General features: G+C 43.1%; 1 protein-coding gene across 2 annotated transcripts in view; it reads right to left on the reverse strand.

Annotated features, from left to right (window-relative positions):
* LOC129836447 (attractin-like protein 1) overlaps positions 1 to 27,010 on the reverse strand; it is a 331,683-nt gene that overhangs the window by 197,814 nt on the left and 106,859 nt on the right. For both annotated transcript variants that reach the window (XM_055902623.1, XM_055902622.1), the window contains 3 exons: positions 22,302 to 22,538; positions 21,178 to 21,315; positions 4,342 to 4,435 (listed from right to left, as the gene is read on the reverse strand). In XM_055902623.1, coding sequence (XP_055758598.1) covers positions 4,342 to 4,435; positions 21,178 to 21,315; positions 22,302 to 22,538 — 469 coding nt within the window. The remainder of the gene's footprint in view (positions 1 to 4,341; positions 4,436 to 21,177; positions 21,316 to 22,301; positions 22,539 to 27,010) is intronic.

The following is a 27,010-nucleotide window of genomic DNA, read 5'->3' on the forward strand; positions in this document are numbered from 1 at the left end:
GTTGAGCAGGCCTCATTAGAACATAACAGTACCAGTGACAGCAGCGCACTTCTCCACTCCAGGATTTATTGATGCAGCATTTTTCACCCTGCCTTTACCGCACCGGTGAAAGCACTTAGGGGTATTATAGTGCAGCACAGGGCCAGCCTGGCACTCCGATGGCACAAACAAACACACTGGGTGCTGCGCCCCCTGTGCCAACCCCATTACTGGTATTAAAGCCTTGGCTAAGGCCCCAAACGCACATTAAGAAAGGGCCAAATTGCTGACACTGCAAGGGGGTTCAGAGAGGGTACAGCCCCACAACTCATCCCCAACTAGTGGGATATACCATTGACATTGTAGGAGCTAGAATCATCCTACACCAAATAAGGTTCTTGAGAGCGATGCCATAGGGTAACCATTTGATGGGTCTCTGAATAACCATAAATGGGATGGTTCTTTGAAGAACCATACAAAAGTTCAAAACCAGAATCAGAAATTAATAGCCCTGCTGTAGGGTTTTAAACCTTATTTGCATATTTCCCAGGGTGCCTGCTCTCACTACTGGTGTCCTCCAGGGTTCGGTTCTAGGCCCTCACTTGGCTCTGTCATATCCTCACATGGTCTCTCCTATCATTGCTATGTGGATGATACTCAACTACCTTTCTCCTTCCCCCCTACTGACACCCAGGTGGCGACACGCATCTCTGCGTGCCTGGCAGATATCTCAACTTGGACGTCGGCCCACCACCTCAAACTCAACAAGTCGGAACTGCTCTTCCTCTCGGGGAAGGCCTGTCCGCTCAAAAACCTCTCCATCATGGTTGACAACTCCACAGTGTTGCCCTCCCAGAGTGCAAATAACCTTGGTGTGACCCTGGACAACACCCTGTCGTTCTTTGCAAACATCAAAGCAGTGATCTGCTCCTGCAGGCTCATGCTCTACAACATCTGTAGAGTACGACCCTACCTCACACAGGAAGCGGCGCAGGTCCTAATCCAGGCACTTATCCTCTCCCATCTGGACTACTGCAACTCGCTGTTGGCTGGGCTCCCCACTCTACAACATCTGTAGAGTACGACCCTACCTCACACAGGAAGCGGCGCAGGTCCTAATCCAGGCACTTATCCTCTCCCATCTGGACTACTGCAACTCGCTGTTGGCTGGGCTCCCCACTTGTGCCATCAAACCCCTGCAACTTATCCAGAACGCTGCAGCCCGCCTAGTTTTCAACCTTACCAAGTTCTCGCATGTCACCCCGCTCCTCTGCACACTCCACTGCCTTCTAGATGAAGCTCGCATCCACTACAAGACCATGGTACTTGCCCACGAAGCAGCAAGAGGACCTGCCCCTCCCTACCTTCAGGCTATGCTCAAACTCTACATCCCAACTCCAGCACTCCGTTCTGCCACCTCAGGTCTCTTGGCCCTCCCACCCCTACGGGAGGGCAGCTCCCGCTCAGCCCAGTCCAAGCTCTTCTCTGTCCTGGCACCCCAATGATGGGCCCAGTTTTCCCCCCTGAAGCTAGGAAAGCAAAGTTCCTGCTAATGTTCCAAAAATACCTGATACTGTTTGAAGAGGTAGTGTATCTTACATATTCCTCCTCTTCACCTCAACCCCCCCTTCTAGCTCTGACTCTACGGATAGCTACGTTATTGAGGAAACATGTAGTTTCTATGCCTGTGATATGTGCTTGTCCCACCTAACTATCTTAAAACCTGTTGAGGATGGGGGCGCTGTTGAGACTATTTATGCTAATTGGGTAATTTTTGAAACGGCTTCCCACAAAATCCTTGATAGTACAATATGCATATTATTATTATTATTGGATAGAAAACAGTCTATAGTTTCTATAGGAGTTGAAATTTTGTCTCTAAGTGGAACAGAGCCCATTCTACAGCAATTTCCCTGACATGGAGTCAGATTTCAGAAATGTTGGCCACTGTTCTGAAGTCAGTTAAAAGGGCACTGTTATTGCTATGACTATACGGACACTTCTTACGTCTTCCCCTGGATGCCTTTACGTGATGACGATTCCAATGGGGTCGATTGCGCGTTCACAGGCACTACAAATGAAAAAACCCTGTAGCTAGCAAGTCTTTTCTTGGTGCGTAACGCGCGTGGAAGACACCGACCCGCTCCTGTTCCAAGCGTTAGTTTAGCCTGTTATATTTCTCCGGTCATCTTTTCACTCGTTATAGGAGTTAAAAACATCATAAGGTAGTTAATTTAAAGCGTTTTATAGCAATTTATATCCGTTTAGTGCGATTTTGGGACATTTATTTTTGAAACGATGTGAATAGCTGGGCACGCTTTTCAGTTCATCCCGAACGCAGTTGGCATTTCCACATGGCAAGAGGACAGCTTTCCACCAAAAGACGATTACTCCCAAGAAAGGATCCTTTGCCCAAGATACTGATGGAAGAACAGCTCAAAGTAGGACATTTTTATTATGATAAATCGTGTTTCTGTCGAAACATTTTAGTGGCTTAGGACGCCATGTTTTTTGACGTAGCTTCGCTTGGCGCAAACTGTATTGAAAAGTAAGGATAAATTAAAAAATGTAATTCCGCAATTGTATTAAGAATTAAATTGTCTATCAATCCCTGTCCACCCTATATTTTTTAGTCACGTTTATGAGTATTTATGTATAAGAGTAGATCACTGTCTAAGTGGCGCAAGGACATTTTCTGACCAGCTGAGCTACATTTCACATTGTCTAACCATGATTTTGGTGGCTAAATATAAACGTTTTCGATCAAACTCTATATGGATTGTGTAATATGATGTTACAGGAGTGTCATCTGAAGAATTCTGAGAAGGTTAGTGAAAAAATTAATATATTTTTGGCGATGTTGACGTTATCGCTCACTTTGGCTAGAATCAATGCTGGGCTGCTATGTGCTATGTGCTATGCTAATATAACGATTTATTGTGTTTTCGCTGTAAGACACTTAGAAAATCTGAAATATTGTCTGTATTCACAGGATCTGTGTCTTTCGATTCGTGTATGCTGTGTATTTTTACGAAATGTTTGATGATTAGTAAGTAGGTAAACACGTTGCTCTAAGTAGTTTTTCTATTCCATTTGTGACGGTGGGTGCAATTGTAACCTATGCCATCTACCTGAAATATGCACTTTTTTCTAACAAAACCTATCCCATACCATAAATATGTTATCAGACTGTCATCTGATGAGTTTTTTTGTTGGTTAGGGGCTATAAATATCTTAGTTTAGCCGAATTGGTGATGGCTACTGGTGTTGGTGGACAAATAAAAGATGGTGGATTATGCTAATGTGTTTTTAGGTAATAGATGTACATCTTTACATATTGTGTCTTCCCTGTAAAACATTTTAAAAATCGGACATGTTGACTGGATTCACAAGATCTGTGTCTTTCATTAGCTGTATTGGACTTTAATGTGTGAAAGTTAAATATTTAAAAAAAATATTTTTTTTGAATTTCGCGGCACTGGTTTTTCAGTGGGGGGGGGGGGGGGGGGGGGGGTGTGCCGCTAGCGGCACGCTGATCCTAGACAGGTTAAGATGATTGCACTATCTATAAGTCGTTCTGGATAAGAGCATCTGCTAAATGTCTCAAATGTAAATGTACCTTTCCAGTGAATTTACCAGTACCATGACTGTGTTTATAGTGAGGAGTATTAAACCTGTCACCTGTGATAAAAAGAAGCGCACTATGGTACACAGAATCCAAGGGTTTTAAAGTAGAGCTGGCAGGAAGGTTGCCTGTACAAACTGTTTCCTGCTGTTTAGGGAGAGGCGTGATCTATTTCTATATTCAAAAGGTACTCACACATCTGAGCTATCTTTGTTGCAGGTGCATGGTAACAATTGAATAACACGAGAGAGAAAATAAGACAGCTTTACGTAAAGTTGAATAAAAAAGCAGTGATACTAGCAAGAAGTGTGCAGGTTTCTTCTCATGATCTACTTCTATAAAAGAAGCCTACTTTAAATCTCAGCTTCTTAACTAGCTCATCCGTATGTTTTTTAAACGTCACATTTTTGTCAATCCAAAAGCCAAGATATTTATAGGCAGGAACCTGCTCGATGGGAGAACCATCCAATGCATAAATGTGTAAACCATCATATTTCTACAAGAATTAGAAAACAACATTCATAGATTTTTTCCCTGCATTAAGTACCAAAATGGGCCTTTCAGATTTTCTGAACAGTAGATGCCATGTCAAGAACCCCACACTTAACTTTATTTATTTGGTAAGAGTTCTTCAAGGAACCTTAAAAGAGTTGAGGAACAAGCATTTAAGAACCTTCAATTTCTTCAGTATATGTCTCATAGTGGAATGATGCAAAAAGGTAAAAAAAGGTACTCACAGCTGGCACTGGTCTCCCTTGATTCCCTTGGTTTGGCAGTAGCATTTCCCCGTCGACACCTGGCACAGATTGGCATGCCCGTTGCACTTGCAGGCTACCATGGTCAAAGAAAACAAATGGAGGAGAAAGAAAGAGAGAGGAGAGGGGGGGAAGGAGGAAAACACTGTCAGTCATCTCACAATGATGCACAACCCACAAACCAGTGAGTCAGCCAGTCAGACAGGAGAGTGACAGGACTGAATACGGCCCGTAGCTCTGGGCCATATCTGAATGATGCAACATCTTCTTGGACCGTTCTGCTTATGACCAATTACCAAACTCTCTGGTGGCAAAAGGGTCAAGACTGGTGTCCTCACCTAACCCGAAGGTCAGTGACCTTGGGTTAGCCAGAGAGGAGTGACAGTGAGTCACATAATTTGATGATTGCAGAGGGCAAAACAGCATTGAATATAAACATATTGCACACTCAAGAGCAACATTAGGCAGATACAATTTGAATGTTTACAGCAAGTCAATGTTTAAATCATGACTGTTAGCTTCTGCATATATTCTGACCAGAAAACTTGGGGATACAATGATAAGATGAAAATGATGTGACTAGGAATGTGTTTAGAGTTCCTCATTCTGAGCAATCCAAGGGAGTGCAGAGGGTAGATCAATGTTTCAGAGCACTCAGGTCAAGGTAACCTGGGGCATAGAAATTATAATGAGGACAAACTTCTCTTGTGCCATTATGAGTCTAAGTACATGATTGTACTGAGGTAAACAACAAGTAGTCGTGGGAAAGGGAATTATATTTCACTGTAGGTAAATAAAAAGTTCCATCCTCCATGAAAGTTTTGAAAGACTGCAGGAGAGTGAATGTCTGAAAAGGACAGAGAGAGAGAAATTCCTCACAAAATGAGGATAAAAATATGCTATGATTTTGGTGATTTCCATAAAATGTTATCCATAGATGGGTCCTTTGGAGGAATGATTGTTGACATACAGAACCAGTCAAAAGTTTGGACACACCTCATTCAAGTTTTTTTTTTACTATTTTCTAGATTGCAGAATAATAGTGAATACATCAAAACTATTAAATAACACATATGCAATCATGTAGTAACAAAAAAGTGTTAAATATATTTTATATTTGAGATTCTTCAAAGTAGCCACCCTTTGCCTTGATGACAGCTTTGCACAACAGGTGTGCCCTGCTAAAAGTTAATTTGACACTGCATTGCAGTGCTAGCTGTGCCACTAAAGATTCTGGGTTCAGTGTTTCCTCTGACACATTGGTGCGGCTGGCTTCCAAGTTAAGTGGGAATTGTGTCAAGAAGCAGTGCGGCTTTGTTGGGTTGAGTTAGGAGGACGCACGGCTCTCGACCTTCGCCTCTCCTGAGTCCGTACGGGAGTTGCAGCGATGAGACAAAACTAACTACCAATTAGATACCACGAAAAAAAGGGTAAAAAAAAGAAAAAAAATTGTTTGTGGAATGTCTTTCCTTCTTAATGTGTTTGAGCCAATCAGTTGTGTTGTGACAAGGTAAAAACATTTTTTTAAACCTTTGTTCAAGTCAGTTACAAACAAATTCTTATTTATAAATGATGGCTACCCCACCCAAACCCTAACAACCCTGGGCCAATTGTGTGCTGCCCTATGGGACTCCCAATTACGGTCGGTTGTGATACAGCCTGGAATCGAACAAGGGTCTGTAGTGACGCCTCTAGCACTGAGATGCAGTGCCTTAGACCGCTGCGCCACCTGGGAGCCCTGGTAGGGGTGGTATAGAAGATAGACCTATTTGGGAAAAGACCAAGTCCATATTAAGGCAAGAACGGGTCGAATAAGCAAAGAGAAATGACAGTCCATCATTACTTTAAGACTTGAAGGTCAGTCAATACGGAACATTTCAAGAACTTTGAAAGTTTCTTGAAGTGCAGTTGCAAAACCTCTCAAACCTATGATGAACCTGGATTGTCACAGGAAAGGAAGACCCAAAGTTACCTCTGCTGCAGAGGATAAGTTCATTAAAGTTACCAGCCTCAGATTCCAGCCCAAATAAATGCTTCATAAAGTTCAAGTAAAAGACACATCTCAACAGCAACTGCTCAGAGGAGACTGTGAATCAGGCCTTCATGGTCTAATTGCTGCAAAGAAACCACTACTAAAAGGACACCAATAATAAGAAGAGACTTGCTTGGGCCAAGAAAAACAAGCAATGGACATTAGACCGGTGGAAACCGTGGTCTGGAGTCCAAATTTGAGATTGTTTTGTTCCAACCGCCTTGAACGAATGATCTCCGCATGTGTGGTTCACCCCGTGAAGCATGGAGGTGGTGGTGTGATGGTACTTTGCTGGTGACACTGTCTGTGATTTATTTAGAATTCAAGGCACACTTAATCAGTTTGGCTACCACAGCATTCTACGCCATCCCATCTGGTTTGTACTTAGTGGGACTATCATCAGTTTTTCAACAGGACAATGACCCAACACACCTCCAGGCTGTGTAACGGCTATTTGACCAATGAGAGTGATGGAGTGCTGCATCAGATGACCTGGCCTCCACAAGCACCCAACCTTAACCCAATTGAGATGGTTTGGCTTGAGTTGGACCGCAGAGTGAAGGAAAAGCAGCCAAGATGTGCTCAGCATATATGTGTGAACTCCTTCAAGACAGTTGGAAAAGCATTCCAGGTGAAACTGGTTGAGAGAATGTCAAGAGTGTGCAAAGCTGTCATCAAGGCAAAGGGTGGCTACTTTGAATAATCAAAAATATATGTTGATTTGTTTAACACTATTTTGGTTACTACATGATTCCATATGTGCTATTTCATAGTTTTGATGTCTTCACTATTATTTTACAATGTAGAAAATAGTAAAAATAAAGAAAACCCCTTGAATGAGAAGGTGTCCAAACTTATATATATTACATATATATATGCTACTGATCAACAACAAAAAAATAACTTGGTCAACCAACAGCCTATCGAGTAAACAATCGACCAGTCTAATAATTGGGGTCAGCCCTAATAGAGCCTTGGAAAAAACATCCCATTAAAGATGTACTTTAGTAGCCAACATAAAGTCAAACCCCACTGTGATACGCCTGACATTGATGTAAAACTAGACCCTCCTCCATACCGCTTTTATGTTCTATAGGAGGCACGGAACCCAGTGACCTCCGCCACTAACTAACTACTGCAGCAGCAATAGAGACTTGCCACTTCACTTCCACTGTCTGTCCTATTTACAGAGAAACACAGAGATAGAGCAAAATAATGAAATAAACAGAAAATACAATGAGGATTTTGTTTTGGGAGGCGGTGCAGCTTGTATCTTTGGGGCTTATGTTCTATAAGCTCAGTCTCTCGCGCTCTCAGTCTCTCAGTCTCTCGCTCTCTCAGTCTCTCGCTCTCTCAGTCTCTCGCTCTCTCAGTCTCTCGCTCTCTCAGTCTCTCGCTCTCTCAGTCTCTCGCTCTCTCAGTCTCTCGCTCTCTCAGTCTCTCGCTCTCTCAGTCTCTCGCTCTCTCAGTCTCTCGCTCTCTCAGTCTCTCGCTCTCTCAGTCTCTCGCTCTCTCAGTCTCTCGCTCTCTCGCTCTCTCAGTCTCTCGACTCTCTCAGTCTCTCGTCTCTCAGTCTCTCGTCTCTCAGTCTCTCGTCTCTCAGTCTCTCGTCTCTCGCTCTCTCAGTCTCGCTCATAATATGTATATTTATATACAGGGCGCATTTGTAAAAAAGACTTAGGTCTCAAAATGTCTTCCCTGTTCAAATAAAGGTTACATAAAAATGTGTATCTCTCCCTCCACCTGTTGAACAAAGCCAAATATAGATGTTTTTCTCAGATGTAACTGACCAAATTGGAGAAGCTAAAACAGAGAAACGCTAAGATTGCTCATACTTTTTCATGGTACTATTCACTTGACAGCAAAGCCTGTCTTGTCTGTACAACGAGATATACTCCCCTCTCTCACAGCCCTAGTGGGAACTATCATACAGGACACTATAAACACTCCATCAAACATACCTAAACAACTCCCACACTTCCATAACCAGATCATCTGTCATACACACAGGCATCCCAAGATGAAACACCTCCCCCTTACACATTCATACCCATAACAGACAAGTCTAAATATATTTTCAGCTATACCGAATTTGCATTTTGCGTTTTTGAGAAGAGTAAGATAAGGGATTTTGCAAGTTGGAATTATTCCTAGCTATACAGACAGTGTAGGAATAGCTGAACAGCGCATACAATACTCTGACTCAAGGTAGGCATTATGAATGTTCCAACATTCAGGCTCTGTGTAGATGATGTATGATACAGTACATTGTCTAAATCTGCTAGTAGCCACAATGAAAACTGAAACTGAAAAAATAATTGGCCCAGTGCAGGTATAGGTCTGTACAGTAGATTTGGATCTCTTTTAGTCCTCATTTAGACTAATCTTCCAAGAGTCCTTAAACGTTAAAATACAATATATAATACGAACACATTTTCACATAACACACACTGTTACAAACAGACATAATACACTAACATATTGACCCGATAAATACTAAAATGATATTGATTCTTCATCTACCATAGTCTAGCACAACTTTCCTATGTATTATATTTAAATGGTTTAAATCTAAATCTAAATGTTATTTAGCCTATTTCTCTTTTCTGTCTGGATAACACATAGATGGTGGATAATCTATTCCTATTATTTACTGAATGTCTGTCTCTTACCAACTGAATACCGTTGTGAATAGAGTTTGGCCGTTTTAAATGGTGTATATTATGAAATAAAATAAGCATGTTTTTTCAATTATCTTGTTGATTTATGACCAACCAAGAGCATTGCGAATGACTACAACAAAAGAACCATATCTCCACCTTAAAACAATCCTTGCTGCTTTGTTCTGTGCAATCTGCAGTCTCTTAATTCACTTGCTGATACATTTCCCCAGACCACAGAACAGTAGTTCACCTGACTCTCAATTAATGCTTGTGTTATTTGCTTAAGAATCTTTCCCGGTAAATATTTAGCTATCCTTCTGATCTTGCGTGCTGTTTTTTTTTTTTTTATATACATAGATTAGTTATTTGAGATGACCATGCTAAGCAGGTGTCTAGCTGCACTCCTAGTAGTTTGGTTTCTACCACTTCCTCAATTTGTACTCCTACAATACTTAATTGTATCCCATGCTGTGTTGGCCTTTTCCTAGTGGAACAGACCAACAAAACTTTGGTTTTCTTGGTGTTTAAAACAAATTTGTTCCGGAAAACCCTCTCCCTGATATTCTCCAAATCTCCTTGTAAAGCTTTCTGTACCTGTTGAACTGATGGTCTTGCTGTATAAATTGTAGTATCATCTGCAAATATAGTAGCTTGAGTTTCAGATAAGGCATAAGGAAGGTCGTTGGTATATATTTAATAAAGAAGTGGCCCAAGGCAGCTGCCTTGCGGTATTCCACAGTTTAAAGCATGAGGGAAAGAAAATTAACCATTGAAATAGGTGGACTGTTTCCTGTCAGTTAAATATGACTGTTCCCAATTCAATGCTACCTCCTTAAAACCATCATGTATTATTTTTGCCAAAATTATTTCATGTTCCACTAAATCAAATGCAGCACAAAAATATACAAAGTAGACTACATTGTCAAACTTCCAAATTGTCTAGTATGTGTTGTGTAACAGTGGGTTGACTCCTGTAGGCTGTACTGTACAGACAGGGAGCAGCCTGCAGGACTGTAGAGTGCCTCTCCTCTCTGTGCAGAGCAGACACTGAGCTGATTTATGACTAAATTAGGATCTCTATGAATGTACTCACACTATAGGAGTAGAGTGGTGCAGAGTAGTGTGCTTCAGAGGCTGCTGTTCAGCCACTTAGACAGGGAGATGTGACACTATAACACTACAGCAGGGCATACTGTAGATATCACAAAAACACACACACGGCTATGCTTGCAGAAACATGCATACAGTGTAGAGTAAATATACAGATGCATATTAGCGGACGCACAGCCGACCATCACTTTACTCTTGTTTTTCCAAACTGTGGTTGTCTACAGGGACTGCTTCTAAACTAAAGAGCTTCGAGCAGTTCTCAACAACGGACACGTCTATACACAGCAGCAGGAGAAACCCCAATGCATCTTTTGTAAGATCCACAAGTCTCTTCAGAAGACACAAAGGAACACTGTGACATAATGCAGCTCACACTTCTGAGCCCAGTTCTGAGACAACACGATGTGATTGGCTAGCTGATTGGCTACAGTGGCAGGGCTGACACTGCAGAGCCTCCCATACTGCACTCTGGTCCTGTGAGACTTGACAAATCTTAGTGCAGTAGTCACCAACCGGTCGATCAAACATTTCTGTAAAAAAAAAAGGGTTAGGGTCAAATCAAGTGCAAGGCCTACCGCTGGCCAATCAGATAGCTCAGATCACGGCGTCTGCACAGTTTCCTCGAGCCATATACTGTGAAAAGAAGCCTCGAACGCACAGCAAAGTTGATGATAATGTGAGATTTCAAAACCATGACTAGAGAGAGACAGCAAAGAGCTGCTGTTTTTATGAATAAGATCATGTTTAAGTTATTCATTACTGTCAACACTTTGTTCAACAGTTTATGAGCCATAAAATGTGCGTTCTCCTTACTAACACTCACGCTACAACCAGCACTGCAGCTACAATGGATGAGTGTAGCAGAAAAGTCTTTCAATAAGCTAGTGTTGTTATTATTAGAGGCTTGTCTTTTTTAATATCAAAGAGTATTTCACTTTCTCTGGTCATAGGAGTAACAACATGAATTGGCGCATGAGGCAGAAATAATGCAGTGCGACTTGAGTTTCGCCATCAGCTGAAAGACTGTGTCCCCTTTTCTCAGTGGAGGGAGAGCGGAGGGAGAGTGATTCAGGTGAGAGGCAGCCTCACCGCTGCTCCCTCCCTCCCCTCAGACTGACCATCAGATCCAGGCCCTCAATCCAGTAAAAAAAAAAGAGAAATTGATTAAGCTCATTCAGCTGTGCCTCACAACTAATACAACACATGATCTATTATCAGTGTGATCATATACCTAACATGCTGAAATATCATTTCTAAGTGGTCTGAGAAGAACAACATTGGCATGTCAAATCAACAGTAGCCAATATGCAGTGATAATGTATTGGGCCTATAGCCTACTGCACAAACCTCATTGCTACAGAACTGTTTTTAATTGGTTAATGTTGCACAGGCTTACGTTTTTTTATGTCGTGAGCGGTAGATCTCTTATATCATCTTTGAGAATAACAATCACCAAAATAAAAAGCTAGACAGTCATGGAGAAATTAAAATTCCAAAAACAATCAATTTCGCAGTAATGATTTGGGCAAAATAACACACTATTAGCCATGGCAAAATGGATAGAATTGCAAGACATATATATATAGTTGTTTTATTTGTGTTACATAGTGACCAAAGTAGTGAGCTGGAATCTTGATCCTAGTACTTTGGTCGGAAAGTATTTTTTTTTTATGGATGACCAAGATTTCATAGTAATACACTGAACAAAAATATAAAAGCAACATGCAACAATTTCAATGATTTTACTGAGTTACAGTTCTTATAAGGAAATCAGCTAATTGCAATAAATGCATTAGGCCCTAATCTATGGATTTCACATGGCTGGGCAGGGGCGCAGCCATTTGTCTGCCTGGAAGGGCATAGGCCCACCCACTAGGGAGCCAGTCCCACCCACTTGGGAGCCAAGCCCAGGCAAGCAGAATTACCCTTTCCCCCACAAAAGGGCATTATTACTGACAGAAATAATCCTCAGTTTCATCAGCTGTCCGGGTGGCTGATCTCAGACAATCCCGCAGAAGCCGAATGTGGAGGTCCCGGGCTGGCGCGTTTGAACGTACTGCCAAATTCTCTAAAATGATGTTGGAGGCAGCTTATGGTAGAGAATTTAACATTCAATTCTCTGGCAGAAGCTCTGGTGGACATTCCTGCAGTCAACATGCCAATTGCAAACTGCCTCAAAACTTCAGACATCTGTAGCATTGTGTATGACAAAACTGCACATGTTAAGAGTGGCCTTACTGTCCCCAGCAGAAGGTGCACCTGTGTAATGATCATGCTGTTTAATCAGCTTCTTGATATGCCACACCTGTCAGGTGGATCGATTATCTTGGCAAAGAAGAAATGCTCACTAACAGGGACGTAAACATATGTTTTTTGTGCATATGGAAAATGTATTTTATTTCAGCTCATAAAACATGGGACCAACACTTTACATGTTGAGTTTATATTTTTGTTCAGTATAGTTTAAATGCACTTATTTTAATTGCTGATTTACTATTCACCTCACAAGATAAAAGCTAAAGCAACATAACTGCATTCCAAAAGGAGGAAATCATAACTGCACTGACCACTCTCACATAACTCTCTCTACCCCCGCTAATGTCCTCTCTACTCTCCCCAATCCCCTCCACCTCCCATCGCCTCCATTCCATGTCTATTTTAAATTGTGATGAGCTGACTCCTGGCTGCTACCCTTCATCCCAAAACCCTATTCTTTCCCCATTCCTTTTCCTCATAGGAATGGCTGAACAAACCAGAGGTAACTCATTTCTACTGCAGGAGATGTAGGAACCACCAGGCTGATATCCCGCAGGCTAAAGAGTCTATAGGCTGAGACTTTTATACACCAGGGTGGAGGGATTTAATAAGGCTGTGACAGGACAACGGCCCACTGAGACATAGGTTCAACATGAATCTACTGGAATCTAAAACCACAGTACTGTTGAGGTGTCCAAAGCCATGCACGCAGGCATTAACATTATGGACTTTGATTTGAAGAGGTGTTGAAACCATGCTAATGTACTAGTAGCACACGTATACCTGAGTACACTGAGTACACAGTACACAAATACCCAAGTACACGTATACCTTAGAACACAGTACACACCACTGTTCAATCTGAGAAGGGTTCAGTCTGCCCAGAGTTCCGTCAGAACGGGAATGAGGTATTCAAGCTCCTTTTACTAACCAAGAGAACAGGTGAGACTTCCTGCAGTAACTATATCTGGAGTATAGTTGGTGAGCAGGAGGACAGTCTTTATAGATGTGATACAAGTCAACATAAAGCTGTGCAGGTCTCCTCTAGTGCTTCATCTCCCCAGGCCAGCCTTCCAACCTCTCCATAGGCCTTCCAGCAAGTGACGAGTTCAAAGAATCATGTAATGAATAAAATAATTGAATTGGGCCCAGGGATTTTCTTCCTTCACGTAGAAATTGAAACGTGGCAGCATTTTTCAGTCGCTTTCTCCCTTCCTTCTATGCAGTGAAAAGAGCGAGATTATACTGTACTGGCTGGTGTTGGTGGCAGGCAGTACGGTGTTCAGGACAGCCTGAACATAGTCAGCAGACACACAGCCTCCTCTGTGCTGCTGAACAGATGTGTTGGCACACAGCATAACATACCTCATACACGTATGATGTAAAAAGATCAAATCATGGAATCAAAACCAGCAACACTGTATGTGCTGTCAGAGAGACTGACTATAAGGCATCGACCCGCTTCTCTGAATGTGAGGGTTCAATTCTTTATTTTTGATTTAATAGAGTCCTACTAAATCTCTACGTCTGGTTGACAGAGGACCTTGAAGATTTCATGACATCATGGCAGACGGCACACAGGTAATTGTAGAGCGGTCTGTCGGTAAAGAGCACGACCTTCACAAAGCCGTCAGTGATGAAAGTAAACCTAATAACCCATGTGGATCACAAATGAAGCCTGGCTAAACATGATTAAGTGTCACTGAGCTTTGCCTACATGACATGTTAAGAGGGGCAGCTAGATGCCCAGTGAGCCCTAGTGTAATATGTCAGAAAGACAATACGGAGGAGATGATGGACATGAATGGAGAGAGGGGCATGTGATTCTGATACATCTGATGTTGATCTTTGTCTGAAAACAGGGCCAATCATCAATGACCTTGTTTTTTTGCTAGATTTTTGTTTTTAACCAAGCTATGAGTCTAATCCTCTCTCTTTTGGAAGGATATCCTTTTCTGCCCACTTCATAAATCTCAACCCTACAGACCTGCGATCTTAATTTGATCACTTTGTCGTCACAGACAATTTTCCTGCGCAGCAGAAAATGCGAATTGTAGTATATTAAAGATTTTAAAAAGGCCTTTAAAGTCGGTCATTTCCACTTAATTTCAGACTTGATTTATCTTTACGAAAAATGTATCAACACCTACAAAAATATCCACTATTATAATCCACATAATAATTCACGTCCTGTTGTTGTAGGATTATTTTCCTGCTGTGAGCAGCACACTGTGATTTAGCATATAGTTCCTAAAAAGGCTACTTGAAACGGGACAAGTGCACACATCAAATGTAACACACAGGTGATATGTTATCATGAACAAGCACACATGCCACTTCATACACAAAACTCACCACACACACACACGGGGAGACTTTTCCAAGTAGCTTCTTCACAGTGTATAGATAAAACAACACAAATAGACATCCCAACCTCCATATGTGGTTGTCCACCCACACCACCTTCTGGGCTCGGTTTGCAACCATAAGCACCTTAGAATCCAGGAATTTCTACTGTGAGCGAGTAGGCTTCTCCCCTGGACCTGAGGAGTGCTCTCAACAATATGTCTGGGTGGAATTAAAAGTCTAGCTCACATCCAGATCCTCCTATGTGTGGGAGGTAGCACCGATGTGAGTGTTGGCGTTTCCATTCCAGCTCTCCATCTAATTAAACATCTTCAACAGAAAGTTAGAAGCAGACAGGAGTGGTGCTATATAGCAGCAACATCTTTCCTCACCCCCAGGATATATTTAGCATGTATACGTCTCTCTAAAGCCCGGTTGTATAGGCTATACCTATTTAATGCATAGCATGAACCCTTCTGAGAACTAATTATTTTCTGCTAAAGAGGGTTGGGTTCAGTCTTTCATCTTGCTGTGGTTAGATTGTGAGGAGTCTGCAGTTTTAGATAAAAGGGACTTGCTATTCTGGCCTTAATGATCTTGTAAGGTTAAGGGTAATGAAGGTAAAGGCTTGTGACCTCTGACATCTTGGTCTTGAATATACAGTGTAGAGGGCGGCCGAGTCAGTGACATGCAGGCCTACTCTCCACACTGTTAAACTTGACTTGGGGTTTAGCATGGTAGCGAGACACATAACTCCCACCACTCCGCATTTCAGCTTGGCTCAGTAACAGGTGTGTAATCCTATAGCTGAACTTTAATGTACTTTTAAAGGCAGTAGGTGCCAGATCAGAGCCATAAGAGTGTGTGTGTGCCTGTGGCCAGAAATAGGGCCTCTGAAAGGGGGATGACTGGATACCGCTGAGACTGCTGGGAAGGGTGCCCTACCGCCATGGGCCTTCTTGAAGCAGGTGCACACACACACACACACACCAGATTTGTGCACATAATGTAGGCATTAATACATACAGTTCAGGGATTCCGTTAGCCAGTAATAGGGAGTAATAGTCTTTCGGGAGGAGAAGAAAATATCTAATTGCGAAAAAAATGCTTTTAGCCTCTTCTGTTAGGAAAGTGTGGCACTGGACATTTCACCGGCAGCATTCATTGATGTAAATACCAGTCGATGTAAATATATTTGACTGGTTATGCTTATCGGTCTACAGGTTAATTTGCATAATTTAGTGGAATTAAATTGGTGCGTGTATATGTAGGCCTATCTTATTTATCCTACGTGTAAAGCACACAGATACAACATCTGTCATACAGTGCAACAGCTGCTGCTACAGCATCTCAAACAGCAAATGTATAGGCAATGGAAGGCAGGCTTCATCCGTGCATCTCACACCCCTTTGCAATGAGGCAGTATGCATCGAGAAAACATATACTTCATTGTTGGAAACCTGAACGTTTTACTACATATTATGAGGCATGTTTTACCTTTGCTTCAAAGTAGCCTAGCCAAAATCATACCATAACTGTGGAGGCAAATCTTTTATACTATATCAACTTTCTTTCATTGTCTAGTAGCCAAAGGCACAATCCTAGTCATATTAGCAAACCGTGCTAGTTCTTGCATACAAGATCTCCCCTCTTTCAAAATTTCAAAAGGATATTTTCATCTCTGTCACATGAAATAACTAGTTTTTGACAACTGTGTTTTCCTGCTATTTGCATTATGGGAAAAAAACATTAGCACATAGCCTACTGCCTTGTGCACATTGCTGCGCTTATAATGTGAAATAATAGTATATCTATATTTTAAGCTAAATGTTCTGATCTGTTGCATCAGCCTCATTGCTTTAAAAAAATACTGATTGTATGAATTTGGGAAATATCGACTCACAACTGTCCCAGAGTCTGTCTGGAATAGGCTATTTCTTTCTCCACAAGCTGACCAATAGAACAGGTCAACTTTTCTACTATGGGGGATAGTAGATTGACATAGGCTAGTGATTTTTCTGTTCGCTACTCGTCTTGTTGGCTGAGCAAAAGTAAATGAACATCTCGCAGCCGGCCGCGACCAGGAGACCCATAATTGGCCCAGTGTCGGCCGGGTTAGGGGAGGATTTGGCCGGCAGGGATGTTCTTGTCCCATCGCGCACTAGCAACTCCTGTTGCGGGCCGGGCGCAATGCACGCTGACACGGTCGCCAGGTGCACGGTGTTTCCTCCGACACATTGGTGCGGCTGGCTACCGGGTTAAGCGGGAATTGTATCAAGAATCAGTGCGGCTTGGCTGATTTGTGTTTCGGAGGACACGCGGCTCTCGACTTTCGCCTCTCCCGAGTCCGTACGGGAGTTGCAGCGATGGGACAAGACTGGAACTACCAATTGGATATAATGACATTGGGAGAAAAAGGGGTTAAAATAATAATAACTGAAGGACTGTACATCTTTGCATCTCAAATTGCATCTTCTGTTAATATGAATTACCATCTAATTGGGATTCCTGTCATTCTGAGCACCGTGGGTGAAAGCCTTAACCAGGTTACACACCCAATGCATATGGGTACGGTACATTTCTCAAATGTCCGGTCAATTAAAATGCTGCCGGTCAAATGTCCGGCGCCACACTTTCCTAACGGAAACCCTGATACAGAATGTATACTGACTCAAACATACAACCACCTATACACTTATATGCATTTTAAACACACTGTATATATCTGTTCACGCACACATAAACCAAACACACCTACACAGTGCTTACTGATGAGAGGTCAGCGGAGGAGGGCACAGTGGGTGCCTAGTCAGTGGGCTATTTTACAGAGGCACCAGAGCAACTACATCTCTGGAACAGCTGCAACTGTCTAATCCATCAGAATGGGTGAGCAGGAGGGAGGACAAAACCCCGTGCTGAGCTGAGGTCCTGATGACGGAGTCCCACCCTCACCTCCCTCTGGTAGAGTGTGTGCGTAGACAGGCACACACACACAGATAAAAGCTGTCCTGCTGTCTACTCCCTCCCTCTCACTGCAGGATACACATGAGCTGGCTGTTCATGGATTCACACACAACAGCATCCTCCCACACTGAACATGACAGACACTCATTTATACCCCGCCAAGGCACTGCCAGAGGGGTGTGTGTGTGTGTGTGTGTGTGTGTGTGTGTGTGTGTGTGTGTGTGTGTGTGTGTGTGTGTGTGTGTGTGTGTGTGTGTGTGTGTGTGTGTGTGACAGAGAGAGAAAGAGAGACACCAAGAGTGGGAGAAAGAGAGCGGGAGAGAGCGAAAACCAAAAAATCTAAAAAGGGTGTTAAAGTAGGCTGCTCCTGCCTTTATGAAAGGCAATAAGACAACTCTGGTGGGACACTGAGATGTGAAAGGTTAGAGGGCAAGGTTAGAGGGCAAGCAAACAACAACACAAAAGGAGTTTATGAATCCCCTCAGGATGCATCGAGAGCACGAAACCACAAAAAAAAAAGTCAGGGTTGGAGACCATTAAACAAACAAACTGTTTAAACAGGCAGAAAGAGAGAACGAGACACCAAGACAGACACCAAGGCAGACACCAAGACATACACCAAGGCAGACACCAAGGCAGACACCAAGGCAGACACCAAGGCAGACACCAAGGCAGACACCAAGACAGACACCAAGACAGACACCAAGACAGACAGGCAGACACCAAGACAGACACCAAGGCAGACACCAAGGCAGACACCAAGGCAGACAGACAGACACCAAGACAGACACCAATGCAGACACCAAGGCACCAAGACAGACAGACAGACACCAAGACAGACACCAAGACAGACAGACAGACACCAAGACAAACAGACAGACACCAAGACAGACAGACATACACCAAGGTAGACACCAAGACAGACAGACAGACACCAAGGCAGACACCAAGACATACAGACAGACACCAAGACATACAGACAGACAGACACCAAGACAGACAGACAGACAGACACCAAGACAGACAGACAGACAGACAACAAGACAGACAGACAGACACCAAGGCAGACACCAAGACAGACAGACAGACACCAAGACAGACAGACAGACAGACACCAAGACAGACAGACAGACAGACACCAAGACAGACAGACAGACACCAACACAGACAGACAGACAGACAGACATACAGACAGACAGACAGACAGACAGACAGACACAGACACCAATACAGACACCAAGACAGACACCAATACAGACACCAATACAGACACCAAGACAGACAGACACCAATACAGACAGACACACACCAAGACAGACAGACAGACACCAAGACAGACAGACAGACACCAAGACAGACAGACAGACACCAAGACAGACAGACAGACAGACAGACACCAAGACAGACAGACAGACACCAAGACACAGACAGACAGACACCAAGACACAGACAGACACCAAGACACAGACAGACACCAAGACAGACAGACACCAAGACAGACAGACACCAAGACAGACAGACACCAAGACAGACAGCCAGACACCAAGACAGACAGCCAGACACCAAGACAGACAGACAGACACCAAGACAGAAAGCGAGAGAGAGAGACAGAAAGAGAGAGAGACAGACAGAAAGAGAGAGAGAGAGAGAGACAGACAGAAAGCGAGAGAGAGACAGACAGGCAGGTTGGTCACGTGTAAAGACAGGGTCTGAGGGGGACTAGGTGGCTGAAGGGGCTCTACCAAGAGCCTATAATGGAATTCACCAGACTAGGACAGCATGCCATATCCAAAAGCAATAAACAGCATTTTAATTGAACTCTGCAGTGCTGGCTTTATGCAAGGAGGAGGAAGAAAGGGAGAGGGAGAAGGAGAGAGAAACTGAAAGAACAACAACCATCAGCTTGCTGGGGCTCCCTGGATGACTTTTGTGTGACTGTATGCCTACAGTGCAGTTAGTGGAAAAAAACACAAAGTCAGACTTATTAAGCTGCCACTTGTCCAGAGCAAAAATAATAAGTAAGCCAGCCAGAAGTTTTCAGAAGAGTGATACACAAGTACAACCACAGCTTTAAGGAGAAACAGATCAGTCATGGCTACCACAACAAGAGATCAAACGCTTACCGTGGTACATTGCATCAACCAGGTTTAGTGTAGCTCCCACAACACTGGCTGTCTTACTTTGTTTTGGTATTGTAGCCAAAAGAAAGTGTCTGGCATTTTACGTTTTGGTCTTGTACAGTAAATTCCCTCACCAAGCTCTATCAAATCCCCTCTCCAACCCCTACACAACATATCATGTCACAAGGCTGATCTGTCTTTCAAAAGTCAATTGACATGCACAGCCCACCACAGGCTAGTCTCTCCGGCTCAGTACTCCAAGCCCCAGAGAGAGGTCTCCTGCAGCGAGTCAAGCCAAGCTAGACTGGGCAGGGTTAAGCTGGACAGGGCGAGCAGACGGTTTCAGTGTCTACAAGGTGAACCTGTCAGTGATAGACTTGGAAGGCTATTCTCCACACCACATAGCATATGTGAAAACACACACTCCTTCAAAACACACACACACATAGCCCCCTGTCACATTGTACAAGGTCAGCTCTTCATCAGTCATGGGGACACCAGTCTGGGTAATCTCTCCTCCTCCATCTCCCCCTATCCTTCTATTCTCCATTCTTACAAGGGCAGCTTAGAGCTCCTCATATTTTAAACTTGATGACGGTCTCTCTCAATCTCTCTCCCGCTCGCTCTCAGGCCCCGTCTCTCTCCCCGTCTCTCAAGGATCAGATCAGTGACTTAAGGCCCATGTAAATCCATCTATTCTGTAAGACTGAGGAGTGAAACAGCCTCTATAGGCACAGTCCTCAGGAGTCAGCCTGGTACACAAGCAAAGGTGGTATGACGGACGGACGGTAGTTAATCAATTTAATCATGACAGCGTTAAACCTATTAGAGGGAGAGAGGGTGATGGAGGGAGGAGAGAGAGGGGAGGAGAGAGAGGGGAGGCGTCTATCAACCGTGTTCGTTGCCAGTCAACTCCAAGATATAAGAAAATGATTAAGAGGGATTTAATGTCATACGCCAAGCGGGGAAAACGCACATCTGTCAGCAGTAGAAATATGTTATTACACCTTCCTCTCGCTCACGCTCACTCACTCTCTTTCTCCTACTCTTTCTGTCTATCCCACTATCATAGTCTCCATTTCTCCATTTCTCTGATCAGGGTTTCATAACAATGTTCACCACAGGACTGGACAGGGTTGATAGAACTGTGATTAAACACAGAGAGGCTGAAGCGCCTGTCTACTGCATCTTTCAACACAGTCGTTTCTGGCTCTACTGTTGTTCAAACAGTCTGCTTCTTGGAGGACGCACAGATCTCAGAGCCAACACCTTTAAACACTGGCCCCTCCAGTCCACTCTGGTGCACTGCACCCATCACTGTACTTACCTTGGCACTTCCCGCCGTTAGTGGGGTCACCATGGTAACCAGGCATGCAGGTCTGGCACTGCGGTCCGGTGGTCAAGTTCCTGCACTGCTCACAAGCACTGCCGTTCACACACGTACTGTGGCCGTTACACTGACAAGCTGGGGAAGAGGGAGGGAGAGAGAATCAAGAGGGTTTGGGTGAATAGCTTTAAGTGTGAGGAGGGTTTGGGTGTATAGCGTTAAGTGTGAGGAGGGGTTGGGTGTATAGCTTTAAGTGTGAGGAGGGGTTGGGTGAATAGCTTTAAGTGTGAGGAGGGTTTGGGTGTATAGCGTTAAGTGTGAGGATGGGTTGGGTGTATAGCTTTAAGTGTGAGGAGGGGTTGGGTGTATAGCTTTAAGTGTGAGGAGGGGTTGGGTGTATAGCTTTAAGTGTGAGGAGGGGTTGGGTGTATAGCTTTAAGTGTGAGGAGGGGTTGGGTGTATAGCTTTAATTGTGAGGAGGGGTTGGGTGTATAGCTTTAAGTGTGAGGAGGGGTTGGGTGTATAGCTTTACGTGTGAGGAGGGGTTGGGTGTATAGCTTTACGTGTGAGGAGGGGTTGGGTGTATAGCTTTAAGTGTGAGGAGGGGTTGGGTGTATAGCATTAAGTGTGAGGAGGGGTTGGGTGTATAGCTTTACGTGTGAGGAGGGGTTGGGTGTATAGCTTTACGTGTGAGGAGGGGTTGGGTGTATAGCATTACGTGTGAGGAGGGGTTGGGTGTATAGCTTTAAGTGTGAGGAGGGGTTGGGTGTATAGCTTTAAGTGTGAGGAGGGGTTGGGTGTATAGCTTTAAGTGTGAGGAGGGGTTGGGTGTATAGCTTTAAGTGTGAGGAGGGGTTGGGTGTATAGCTTTAAGTGTGAGGAGGGGATGTATAGCTTTAAGTGTGAGGAGGGGATAGAATACAAATGTGTTTTTGTGCATTTATGGTTGTATTGATGTGCTACATGACGTGTCTCTCTCGCTCTGTCTGTCTGTCTGTCTGTCTGTCTGTCTGTCTGTCTGTCTGTCTGTCTGTCTGTCTGTCTGTCTGTCTGTGCGTGCGTGCGTGCGTGCGTGGGTGGGTGGGTGCGTGGGTGGGTGGGCGGGTGGGTGTCTGTTGACTCACCAGGGCAGTGGATGTAGGCCCAGTCAAACCCTTTATCTTTGGGGCACAGACCAGGCTCCAGCACCATGTCTCTGTCCCTCTCCCTGTCTCTGGGCTGTCTGGAGGGGCTTTTCATGGGCCCGCGGTATGACCCCTCCATACACTGGCCCTTCCCTGTGTTAGTGGGGTCTCCACACCAGCCACACTCTGCCTGATCCAAACACTGGCCACACGTCCTCAGGCCCGAACAGTTCTGAGCTAGAAGAGAAAGAGAGACAGAGAGAAATAGAGACCGAGACAGGCAGAGCAAGAGAGAGTGAGAGAGATTATTCAGACATAGAATACTTGTCTGATCTTGATAATATTAATCCGTAGTATAAATACTGTTACATCCATCCACCACATAAATAAAGTAGACATGTGTTACTGATTACTTTATTCATTCTGTTGGCATTGGGAGGCTATACTCTCTAATACGTTCTTAGACAGCCACTGACTCTTACTGTAATTGCCAGAGGGTTCATTATTTAATGGATTAGAGGCTGGGTATAATGTATTGATTTTGATTATTATTCCCACCTTTAGGACAATGGGCACATTCTTTTGGGCTTGAAATGCAGTGTTATTGTCTGAGACAAGTTATCAAGGCTTGAGTTGTAGATAACAACATTGAAGTTGATCAAGTATAGTTTATTATGGTGCTGTAAGCCCTTATTACATACAGTGCATGCGTCACGTCTGGAGGAAACCTGGCACCATCCCTACGGTGAAGCATGGTGGTGCCAGCACTATAATAAACTACTATACTGTGGGGATGATTTTCAGCGGCAGGGACTGGGAGACTAGTCAGGGATGAGGGAAAGATGAACGGAGCAAAGTACAGAGAGATCCTTGATGAAAACCTGCTCCAGAGACCTCAGGACCTCAGACTGGGGCGAAGGTTCACCTTCCAAAAGGACAACAACCCTAAGCACACAGCCAAGACAATGCAGGAGTGGCATCGGGACAAGTCTCTGAATGTCCTTGAGTGGCCCAGCCAGAGCCCAGACTTGAACCCGATCAAACATCTCTGGAGAGACCTGAAAATAGCTGTGCAGCGACACTCCCCATCCAACCGGACAGAGCTTGAGAGGATCTGCAGAGAAGAATGGGGTAGACTCCCCAAACACAGGTGTACCAAGCTTGTAGCGTCATACCCAAGATGATTCAAGGCTGTAAGCGCTGCCAAAGTTGCTTCAACAAAGTGCTAAGGGTCTGAATACTATTGTAAATGTGATTTTTCCATTTTTTATGGACGAATTTGTTAACATTTCTAAAAAACTGTTTTTTCTTTGTCATTATGGGGTATTGTGTGTAGATTGATGAGGGAAAAAATGAATTTAATACATTTTATAATAAGCCTGTAACATAAATAAAAAAAGGGGAAGGGGTCTGAATACTTTCCGAATGCATTGTAGTCTCTTCACATCATCGATTGAAAGCTGGACTCTGACTCAGGCTTCCAACCAAAGAGTGACATTTTGCAAACATTTAGCAAACGTCCCCTTGGTTGTGTCTATCAGAGAAGGGAGAGGGATGTGGGTGGCAGCTATGTTGGAACCCGTCGGACTGTCATGACAAAAGCCGGTGGTTGGCTGACGACAAGAGCACTCACACTCCACTCAGTACAGCCTCTAGGCCCAGGGAGAGGTGAATATCTGTTCATACAACAGACCCAACGTTTAGACAACAAAACACTTACTGTCTTTGATAAAGCCCCCCGTGACCAAACAACTTCTATCGGCGTGATATATTTACTGAATATTAACATGTGCAACATCGGCACTTTCATCAGAAAGTAGGGATGTTCTGTCAGTTTAGAGGACAAAGTTGGCACAAAAAGCCCCAATGGAGGTGCACTTTCTTTCCATATAAGCTTTCATGTATTCTATGTCAGCCTTGCTCTCAAATACATTTCTGACACATTTACAGTACCAGTCAAAAGTTTGGACACACCTCATTCAAGGGTTTTTCTTTATTTTTACTATTTTCTACATTGTAGAATAATAGTGAAGACATAAAAACTATGAAATAACACATATGGAATCATGTAGTAACCAAAAAAGTGGTAAACAAATCAAAATGTATTTTATATATTTGAGATTCTTCAAAGTAGCCACCCTTTGTCTTGATGACAGCTTTGTACACTCTTGGCATTCTCTCAACCAGCTTCATGAGGTAGTCACCTGGAATGCATTTCAACTAACAGGTGTGCCTTGTTAAAAGTTAATTTGTGGAATTTCTTTGCTTCTTAATGCGTTTGAGCCAATCAGTTGTGTTGTGACAATGTAGGGGTTTTATACAGAAGATATCCTAAGTCCATATTATGGCAAGAACAGCTCAAATAAGCAAATAGAAACAACAGTCCATCATTACTTTAAGACATGAAGGTCAGCCAATACGGAACATTTCAAGAACTTTGAAAGTTTCTTCAAGTGGAGTCGCAAAAAACATCAAGCGCCATGATGAAACTGGCTCTCATGAGGACCGCCACAGGAAGGGAAGAGACAGAGTCTTGTTCATATTGTTGAGCTCACAACCAGTTGACTTGTTTAACTACTCCATGATGGCCAAACCTGAGACAATCATTTACATTTAGAATGTATTATTGCTATACAGTATAAGCAGGCTATGAATATTGAATCACAGACAAAAATAAACAAATCAAAATATATTTTATAACACTTTGAGTTACTACATGATTCCATATGTGTTATTTCATAGTTTTGATGTCTTCACTATTATTCTACAATGTAGAAAATAGTAAAAATAAAGAAAACCCTTTGAATGAGAAGGTGTCCAAACTTTGACTGGTACTGTATGTTATAATATGGCTTTTGTTTCCTGAAATGGCTTTCCCAGTGATTTTACCCATGCACAGCTAATGTGTGTATCTACAGACATTTAGTTAGTGACTCTGACAAACATATCATCTTAACTGCCTGTCCTTGACGAAGCAGAGTTGGGACTAATACACTTCTAACTTCCTTGTCAAAGTTTCATTTTTCTTGAGGACATATCCAGTAAAAAAGTGCTTTGTGTTGCTTAAACTTTCCAATGGCTTGACCTTTTCTTTCCTAAATGAATGGAATTCCATAACTGTCTCTATTGAGGATATATTGGTATTCCTAAAATGTTTCTGACATTCAAAAGCAAGCTTTACTGGGAAATTAGAAAATACATATTTTACAGCATTCAATGCTTACAAAGAAAATCTCCATCCATAACTTCCTTTAATGGATTCAGAAGCCGAGGTAAGCTTGGTGGGCTAGTTAAATTGGTTTTCATTCAGAGCGTGTGAGAAGTTGGACTGGTCGATTGAAGTTTTATTCATTGTTTTATTATTTTTCTTTTTTGAACTTGTTGTCGAGCATAAGAGGAAATAATGTGATTGTGATTCAATATTTATAGCCTGCTTATACTGTATAACAGTAATACAATAGAAATGTAAATGATTGACTCAGGCTTGGCCATCATGGAGTAGTTAAACAAGTCAACTGGTTGTGAGCTCAACAATATGAACAACTAGCTTTGAAACACAACTGAAGCAGGACACACAAGTTAACTCAAAAATAACCCCTATGAGACCAAAAGGTTTGAGGAAGTTATCCCAGATGTTCCTTTCTATTGTCATGTGAGTTTTCCTGAATGAACGGTAGAATTTTTGCCAGGAGATATGGTTTTGAACCTCTCCCATTTCCACAAGCCACAGATGTGTTCAGCTGAACTTTTCTCCCCAGAATCTGTGTTTCAGAGTCTGTCCCTGTTGCATTATTCAACCAGGCTGCTGATTCATTTCTAGGTTCTTGTCTTTTTCTCCAACTACAATCTTGTGCTTCATAATTAGAAACACAGAAGCTCTCCTCTCACCCGGCCTCATAGGCAGTAGCGTTTACACAGGGTGTAAATATTGTCTTCCTAAGCGCCAACAGTTTTTTAGGCTTTCTAAAAAGGGCTCTTGTACTTGGTTTCAAGTTCACGCAAAAGAATCAAAAAGCAGAATCCCTCATTTCAAAAAGCATGAAGCTAGGTTTATGCATCCCAGAGACGATAGTTCAATAAGCAATCATATACACAACACTCTTTCACCATTCTGACTCCCATCTTCTTTATATTTCAGGAGGTTCATACCCTGTCTTTTTCCACTTGTGTTCAGAACACTTTAAATGAAACATAACCCAGCCTGTCGATCACATAACAGAAGCCTAAAACACCTAAAAAATATATTGTTCTCTCAAACAGCTCGTCTTTAAAGAACTGCTAATGACTTGTATCCTTCTCAATGACAGATCTGTAGCATCTGTATGGAGACTAGAGTGATGTACCATTGCTATGCCGAAAGGTCAGCCTATTTCTATGTCCCATCAACAAATGATCTGATCTATGCAGATACAGAGCTCCTTTTTATTTCTGGCCCTGGATAGTCAGCTGTTGAAGTGTCCTGCTGTAAGGAATGTTTTGGGCATTTTCAAGTCCTTCAGTCGCGCACCTGATTCCCTTTATATTCAAGCTGGGCTGTAGCGCCCAGTGTGAGCTCAAAGCACACGGGGACGACGGTTGATTGCTTAATGAACATATGCAGGTGTTTGTCAGGTTAATGCTGCTGTACATTTGGGAGGTGTTCCAGGCAGATGGATGGGGATGGTGAATCACTGTGAGATGCAAAGAACTGCGCACTGCCCTCATTCGAT

Source organism: Salvelinus fontinalis, chromosome 37 (genome assembly GCF_029448725.1).
Source record: "Salvelinus fontinalis isolate EN_2023a chromosome 37, ASM2944872v1, whole genome shotgun sequence".
NCBI classification, from domain to species: Eukaryota; Metazoa; Chordata; class Actinopteri; order Salmoniformes; family Salmonidae; genus Salvelinus; species Salvelinus fontinalis.